Here is an 8,710-nt window from a genome sequence, read left to right on the forward strand (position 1 = left end):
CTGCTTGCTTCTTAATTTCCCACTCTTTTTTTCGCTTTAGGGTGCCCTGAGCACCGAACCGATGCCTCATTCAACACACAGATGGAACCCACCCCCTCGGGACTGCTTCTTAATTTCCCACTCTTTTTTTCGCTTTAGGGTGCCCTGAGCACCGAACCGATGCCTCATTCAACACACAGATGGACTCAACCCACCCCTTGCAAGCAGGCTATAGCAGACATCCTAACGATGAACTTCCTCAACCTAATCTTCATGGACTTCAAATGACTCCTCATTGGCCCCAAGTAATACATCATGACGATCCGACTCACTTTCCCGGACTATTAAACCATGGGCACCACAATCCCGGCGCCTCAGGCAGTGTGACTCGCCCAAATTGGGTCAACGGGCTCCTACCTGATCCTCCACATGTACGAGACTATTCGGAATATGGTATTCCAAACCTGCATACGACGGCACTCAACACAAACGACAGTGACGCGAACGACTCCCCGGAATTACTGACCAACGACGGTAACTCAGTTCATCCAAAACATCTGACGACACCAAGCAACAGACCATTAGTATCCAATCACAATTCCGACAATTTTATTCCCTGTTGACGCACATTATTCATTTGCTTCTATGCGCCACTCTCAACCGCATATTCCAAAACTCATAGATACTACTTTTATCGTTACTAGTGGTAGTAGTAGTATATGATCCTCGATTCCGTCCGGTTTACCACCGTAGACCAAGAACAGCAATCCTGCCCGTCCAAGGTTCTTCGCATTTCCTCCATTAATACTAACTAGTACAAATAACCGAGCCCATCGATTCCATTTTTCTTCTACGCGCATTTCTCTGCCTTCCAATCCTGCTAATTTTTGTCAAGTTCAGTCGTTTTTTCACCCCATTTGCTCTTTCCATGCCTTTATCTATCATTTTTAAGCCTGTCCAACGAGACCGACTATCAAGACAAACAAAGACGTGCTCTGTTTATCTGACCTTATTGTTTTCTTCACTTGTCACCTCATGCTGTTTTTTAGTCCATCATCATGTATGTACATACGCAAAGTATATATTTTCATATGCCCCATTTTATTCCTCATTTTACTGGCCCTGCTCCCCCCCTCTCTCGGTTTTTTCTGTTAAAGGCAGTCTTAGTAGGCCTTTTGTTTACGCGCTCACTTATTTGGAGCTTAAAACCGTGTTGTGTACAGTTTAGTCAACAATTAACCACATTCGTTTTTCTGTGCCAAGTAAACAAAACTGTTCAAATTAAGCTTGTGTTTTACTTGATTCCACTGCGGAGAGGATTCGTTAACTTTAACTCTGAATGTTCAGCGGATGTTTTGTGAAGAGCAGCACAGTCTATGGGATATTTTCCACAGAATAGAGTAGTTTGGTTGAGTTCAAAACAGCTAAGTGAATAAAGCGAGAGATTATTGACCGAAAAGTCCATGGTTCGAATCCAAATTCGGTATCCCGACCGCTGCTCTCTAGGCGTGGGAAACCTGACTACATTTCAGTCCCCGTGCTTCTTCCAACTGGCATGTCATTTTGGAAAGAGTGTTGCAAGTGAACGATTGCGTCCAGCTGATTGTAGTTTAGTTGGGGGCGTGTAGCTCAGTACTTAGAGCCCAGATTTACTGTCCGTGGTTCGAATCCGACCTATGCATCTCAAGTCCCTCTGTCTAGGCCTTGGCACCCTTGGCATTTTTCTAGTCCTCGTGCTCCCTTCGGGTGAAATGGCGACTAGACCTCGGAAGGGTGTTACAACTGAACGGTTTCTATCTGCCATGACATCCGAAAAAAGCACGAGGGCTGAGGTATTACTATGTTACCCAAACCTAGATGGGAGCAGTCTTCATGCCGGGGTTGGGTTCGAAACACTAACCTCCCGGCCAGTTTAGTTCGCCACCTGAGCACTAAGGTATCTTAAGCTCAAGTGGCCACTTCAAATAGGCACAAGGTAAACTACTAATTTGCCGATTACGCGGACAATCAAGGCTGTTAAAGTCTGGTTACACTGCAGTGACCTTCGTTTGGCCTTAGGCGATCGTTTTAGGACTCTGTTTGTGGAACCCTCGTGTCGCCTTGTAAAGGGGAAACAGATAATGGAATGCCACTCGTCAACATCTTGATAACGTTGTTAATTAAACCGCACTAAACTTTCAGTCAAGCCACGACTCTGGCCATACCCAACTTAAACCAGGAGCACCATCCTGCCACGCCCCGTTGTTGTAACTGTATGGTTAGCTATTTGAGTAGTACCACGTCTGGAAGTTTTAGGCAATTTTACATTGAGTAGTCCATTTTTACAAGGCATCAGTGTAAAGTTACGCTGGCATGGAAAGCCTCCTGCTATCTCTACCCGGTTTTCTGCGCTGACTCCAAACCAGTAGTCAATATTGCGTCATTTTTGGCCAGAATAGCTATCTGGTGTCAAAAAAACGCATAAATGACATAAAGAAGTCAAAGTTGGACAGATTTAGCTTGTGGGACAGACGTCATGGATACTGCCTGGCTGTTGTCCGCCATGGCAAGATTGCACTTCGTATCAGTGGTTATGACAGCCATTGCAATTACTCGCTGCTGCCGGTGTTAAAAATAGGTCTGATGTGTGAAGAATGGGTATCCGATCATCCCTTGACGGGCGCGCCTTCGACACTGTCCCTTTCGCATCCGGTCAAGTATCTGGGGGAGAAAAAATCGAAAACCTTGGAGTTCGGCATATCATAATGAAATTGCGTGAGAGCGTTAGCACCATATATCAGTCAACTACGCAGCGAGAAAACAAACGAACGAGGTCACTATGGACCAACCTAAATACCACAAGTCTCGCCCAAAAATTACGGGCCAATGCTTAATGCAGCATAATCTTCCAGAGGTATTTCACACTCGGTCTGTTCTTCTGATGGGCAATCAAGGTTCCTATTCCATTCACCAACATAAACTGCTTCCATGGTTTTTGCTGCACATCTGTTGAACTGTCCTTCAAAGTGTTCAGCCTATCTTCTCAATCGGTGTCTTTGCGGGTGTATTGCTGAGCCGCCTTTTTCACCAATCGTTTCGGTGACAGTTAATTTTCTTTAGTCAAATGGTTAGAGTGCGAATTTACTGACCGGAAGGTCCGCGGTGTGAACGGAAGCAAGCGGTATCCCAGAAGGAACGGCAGTCCTGAATTATGATTTCTCACCGGTCGCTGAGACTCGCGTGATCCCATTCGGTCCACTCGGTGGCGTTCAGGTTGCGTGATGCGAAGCCTAATGGTAAGTAAAGGTTTGTGTTGTCCGGAAAGAGTTGGCGGTCGGCAGACAACTGGGGAGTTGTTCTGCATTGTTAATTTGATGAGATTTGCTGCTCGTAGTTGACCGCCCGGATGTGATTCCAAGGAGCATGTGGTCCACAAGGATGGTATTTTCCCCACGTAACTTTAGGTAGAAATTTTCTCCCTCAACGTCGGAACTGCATTTTCTTGGGTCATATGGCGACACTACAAACTGGCGCCGTTTGTATGTCGAGTATCATTGGAATTGACAACGGAACAGCGCGAAAATTACTGTCCAGTATAATCAAATCCAGCGAAGCGTATTCAGCTTCTGGGCTGAATGAGGCTTTCAGACAGTATGTGCCACCATTCACCGGTTCTAGACCACTGGATACACAGTAGAATACAAAGGAACTGCGTTCATTTCCAGAGCTTTCGGGTGCAATGCTTCGCTGGAGTGCTGTATGCACGTTTCACGGACAACATACACCAAATTTAAGAGACCATAGGATCTGGGTAAACATTATATGTTTGCCAGTTTGACATAAATTAAAAGGCCTGTGTGACAACCCGTATGCTAAGATGATCTTGTGAAATTAGCGGTTTCTATTTATGATTGATAGTAAGGGTACATGAAAGCACATTGAGCAGGTAAATGAAACGCAAATTGTGCAGCGAAGTTTGTAAGGTTGGAAGCCATTGCGGAGACATGGTCGAAATCAGACTGTGCGGGTAAATAACGCTTTCCGTTCACCCAGACCGATAACGGTCTTCAGTCTGAGCCTTTGATTCAAGAGTGTGACCCATGCCGCAGGTAGCGGTGTTTTCTTGGAGAACCCTTTCCGGAGCGGAAAAATTAATATTCCGACCTGCCCAGCTGCATAATGCCAGGCCTAACACAAGGGCGCAGGAAATGCCTCTTCTTCCTTTTATACCAGATGCTTTTGGGTCCGTACTCTGCTCATGGCAAGGTATTGGATAATTCCTCGCCTGTTATCGCCGTTCACCCGGAGAATCTAAATTTTTCCATCAATCTTGTATGGTTAAGTAGCGTCGCTGCCTTCATAGATATGCGTATTCTGGTCGTTTGAAGGAAATACTTCATTGCATTAGGACTCCCTCTCCAGAGGGCTGTACGACCGTAACCCCAGACTGCCTCGTGTTACGATTACAGATTATTGCTATTGTTTGTATGACTGCTCCCGTTTGGCATTTCTGGCATGATTGCACATGGTGCACTGTAGTCCCCGCCACAAACCCACAGGACCATAGCAGCATTGAAGCCCGGCCGCCAAGTCCACGTGGCAGCTCTAGGTCAGGAGTCAAGCGGGCCCCCAGCAGGAAGGCCGTCCAAAAACAGCTGAAGACACAAACATAAAACTTAAAAATTGTTTCTGTCACAAAAGCGAGTACTGCTACTACAACCGCCATTTCCCAACCACAATGAGACATGCTGAGCCATGCAGAAGTGATGAACTGATGCTCACCACACTCAACATTGGAAACGCATTCAGAAGACAAAATGAATTTTGAACATGAGTTGTAAAGCACAGACTGTACATCACTGTGATGGTGGGAAATTGACAGTTACATGGCGTATCGAGTATAGACGCAATTACGTAGGTGCCACTTGCGATGGAGTATTCTCCTATGTAAGCGTCGTACTACCTGCCAGCATAGTAATAAACAACCAAAAGGACGTCAACCGTAAAATAATAACGTGGGATTTGGCTTTACTCTGCGGATCTACTTTGTCAGTTACGATTATTTCTACTCATGCAAAGATCAGAAGTCTGGTGCAAATGCACCCGTTGGAATATAATGTTGAACGCAACCGAATACATATTACAAACTGCTCCGCGAAATTCGATTGGTCTGCGTCCAGTTGGCATGAATTGGTGCCATCGTGAGAATTGTTATTCCCAGACTGGGTATTCAACGCCAGGTAACTGTATTGTGGTACCGGGAAAACTCGAGCATTCCGGTTAGTGCGGCCAGGCTAATGTGGTATCCAGGTCTAAAATCAATTATAACAGCCTGAGGGATATGTTTCACGAAACAAAACAGGAGATGCACCAAGCCCGTGTGTTTGTGACATGTACGGATTGTCGCGAACTGAGTGTAAACCGATGACGATGGTAGCCAAATGAAACAAACCACTTGGAGGAGTAAATGCAATCCACGAATGCCATGCTCGAGAAAATGTAATTATGGATAGCCCCGTGAGCCAATAGCCAGAAAGCGTTGAGCCCATAGATGAACTCAACCAGGCGTTCGATAATGATTTATCGGAATTGTTCCGACGGTACACCAGCATGACAGAACCCAAGACAATACAATAGAGGAGAAGGAGGACGGTAGGGCCACTTTGGGGAGATACAGTGCTGCACATTAAACAAGAAACTGCTCCTGGACATACCAGACGCCAGTATTTTCAAGAACTCGCGTATTTTGTGGTTCCGTCGCTATGTTACTTCTATAACAGAATCCTGGGAAAACTTTTTGAGCTTTGTGAACCATAATAGTATCCTTTCAAACGTTATTGACTGTAGGGTACAGAATGATCGCAAGCCCTTCTGTCTAACTAAAGTAGCCCAACATTTTAGAACAGTTATAGATTATCCATGCACATCTCTCCTCTCGAGGTGCACTTGATTAGGTTCAACGTGAACTTTCAGGTGAACGATCCCATAACCCGAGTAGCCTAGTGCAACGCCATTGGACACCAGTAAACAATCTACACAAGGTTTCTGTACTTTAGAAAGACACTTAGTTTTTTGAACCGATATAAACTACCCCAATTTATTCAATAACTCGAATTTAGTTCATCATTTTGCGAGTCGTTTGAGACATTTGTCTCCAAAACACGATGAATGTTGATAATATAAGCTGCTTACTCATACCTAAAAAGAGCTACTAGCTAAGCTCATCACAGAGGTGATTTTTATCCATCGCTGTTTCTGGTCTCTGCCGATTTTGCCATCAAATATTAAAGTGTTTACTGATGGTCTGAAGCTATGGAAAATGTTAAAAAGCACGCAACAGGCAAAAGAGCTACAGTCCGACAGGGGTAGTCCAGTATACTGATGTTAACGAGTCAATCATAATCATCGTCCTAATGGTAGCAATAGTTTTGGGCGGATATTATTGTTTCGCCCTTTCATGACAATGTCAGTCTAGTTGAATGAAACCATGAAATAGAAAGGAGGAAAACATGGGACAGGGAATCGGATCTATGGTTAGCCCACCACAAAAATCTGAGTTATTCACTGATCTACCATTCACTTAGGCAATTCAGACAGGAACTTATGGCATCAAAATACCAGTGCTACCAATGAAAGTCAAAATATTATGAGCAGCGATTCAACGGATGCTACGGAGACCTATGGGAAAGAGGAAAAACTGATGTCACTGGTGAAGACTGCAAGCAATCAAGGAGCATTTGAATGAAGTTACCCTAATATATACTGCAATGGGGCGTTGATGAGATATTAGGAGCTAAAGACCCTCCGGATGCTTAAGTACTATGTTCATTCGATTGGATACCTAGCAGCGACAGCTTCTCTGGCACCCATACCGAAAAGCGATCGACAAACCCTTAAACAGATACTGTGACTGGGAGCGCAACTACTTACGGTAACGCGTACAAAGACGTCAGATGCTGGACTTCCACATGCTAGAATATTGGTGACGCGGAGAGACTGAGCAATTTTGAACATAAAGCGGTAAGGCGTGATCGATGCTTGCTAGCACGTTTATACGAGTGGCCCTGGACTTCCACATGCTAGAATATTGGTGGCGCGGAGAGACTGAGCAATTTTGAGCATAAAGCGGTAAGGCGTGATCGATGCTCGCTAGCACGTTCATACGAGTGGTCGCGGGTGAAGGCTCAAGGCGCAACGGACTTCCACACAACATATTGGCTTTTGAGATGTGGAACACCTAACTGCAGACGACGTCCTGTACATCTACTACAAGTGAGCTCTGTGGAAGCGCTCCAACAACTAATCGATCGAAATTCGTCAGAAGCTTGGCAGAAGAGGTGTCGATGCTGGAAGGTCACGTGGGAGGAAGACTTCTATCGTATTCTTGGCAACCAGTAAGCCAGTGCTTCTTGAGTGTGTCCGAGAAAATTCAGCGTACCCGAATCCTAGATTGGTTATGGCTGTCCGTGCACAGGAGGCTTGTGTTTCGAGTAGCGAGTAGTGTATCCCTAAGTCTTAAGTCTAGATCAATAAACATCAGATCGAATTCTTTATATATATATATATATATATATATATATATATGGTCAGCATCTTGACTAGCACACTATTGATTTAGTACCACACAGTTTTTGTGTGTATACTTTACGAATGATGCTACCAGCCTTAACCTTTCACAGTTAAGAGCTTTTGTGCAGTTTGTAGCAATAATTTTCGATCGTATACGCCATGTGTATACATACACATCACTGTGTTCAGAGACCGCATGGTAAGTGATGTGAGGACGCAGCAATATTTGCGATCAAGAAGCTGTAAAGGTTCCCACAATATAGACTGGAATTGGTAATAAAGGTGGTCTCTCCAGAGAGAATAAATCGTGTTAAACTTGCCTCTTGGTAGTATCCATAGTAGCCCGGTCCATCCCAAATAGGGATGCGCGTAGTGTTGTAGTAACAAGTGTTGTCAAATTCTGTCGTCATCACTCTTGTGTGCCCGTTCCATTTTGGACGGGGTGGTGCAGAAGGGACGTGTGCAATAATTTTTGTGCCTTCGATAAATAATTATCATTACGGAAGAACTTACTGTTTGGAACATATCTTTTCTTCAGAAAATTAATGAAATCCTCTTCAGACTGCATCTCGACTGCATCTCTCCGTGTAAGACGTGGTAGCTCATGGTGTTCATTGTAAGACTCCCATCGCATTTCTGACGCAATATACCATCCAGGTCCTTGAAATAATGCACTTTTTCGCTTCCCAGAGCGATAATTATATTCAGGGATGCTAATTCGCAAAGGGTTGTCTGTTCGGAGGAAGCTATATGTATCTCTTGCCGCTGACATTTTTTGAACTGCCGCAGATCGTCGTTAATAACCACCTACCCGTACTGACATCGCTTGATTATGCGAAACGCATATTGAGTTCACTTTGAAGCTCATCCCAAACGGCGAGCTGAAGACTCGATTACTGGTGTCGATAACCACCGTTTCTGTTTACGGACCGGGCTAGGAGCTAAAAATAGGATGAATCGCCGACCGTAATCGTTTTTGCTGGTAGGTACAATAAGATTAGTACATGTTAATTAAGTGCTAAAGGTGTGCAAACAAGTGGGAAGCCAAGAGCTCGTTTGTTTTGTTTCGTACGAGTAATTGAGAGTAGTGAAAACGGTTGTTCAGCAACTTATAGTTGGTGGGTCTAACGGGATTGGCTTTGATGCTGAAGAAACAGAAAATTTTCAATTGCAAAAAAGCCGA

At 44.6% G+C, this 8,710-nt stretch overlaps 1 protein-coding gene across 1 annotated transcript in view; it reads left to right on the top strand.

Moving 5' to 3' along the window:
• T265_09472 (hypothetical protein) overlaps positions 1–1,254 on the top strand; it is a gene marked incomplete at both ends in the record, with an annotated part of 87,821 nt that extends 86,567 nt beyond the window's left edge. The window contains one exon of the mRNA XM_009175552.1: positions 139–1,254. Within this exon, the coding sequence (XP_009173816.1) occupies positions 139–602 (464 nt within the window). The remainder of the gene's footprint in view (positions 1–138) is intronic.
• Positions 1,255–8,710: the final 7,456 nt, after the last annotated feature.

This window comes from Opisthorchis viverrini (genome assembly GCF_000715545.1).
Source record: "Opisthorchis viverrini unplaced genomic scaffold opera_v5_287, whole genome shotgun sequence".
In the NCBI taxonomy this organism is placed as follows: Eukaryota; Metazoa; Platyhelminthes; class Trematoda; order Opisthorchiida; family Opisthorchiidae; genus Opisthorchis; species Opisthorchis viverrini.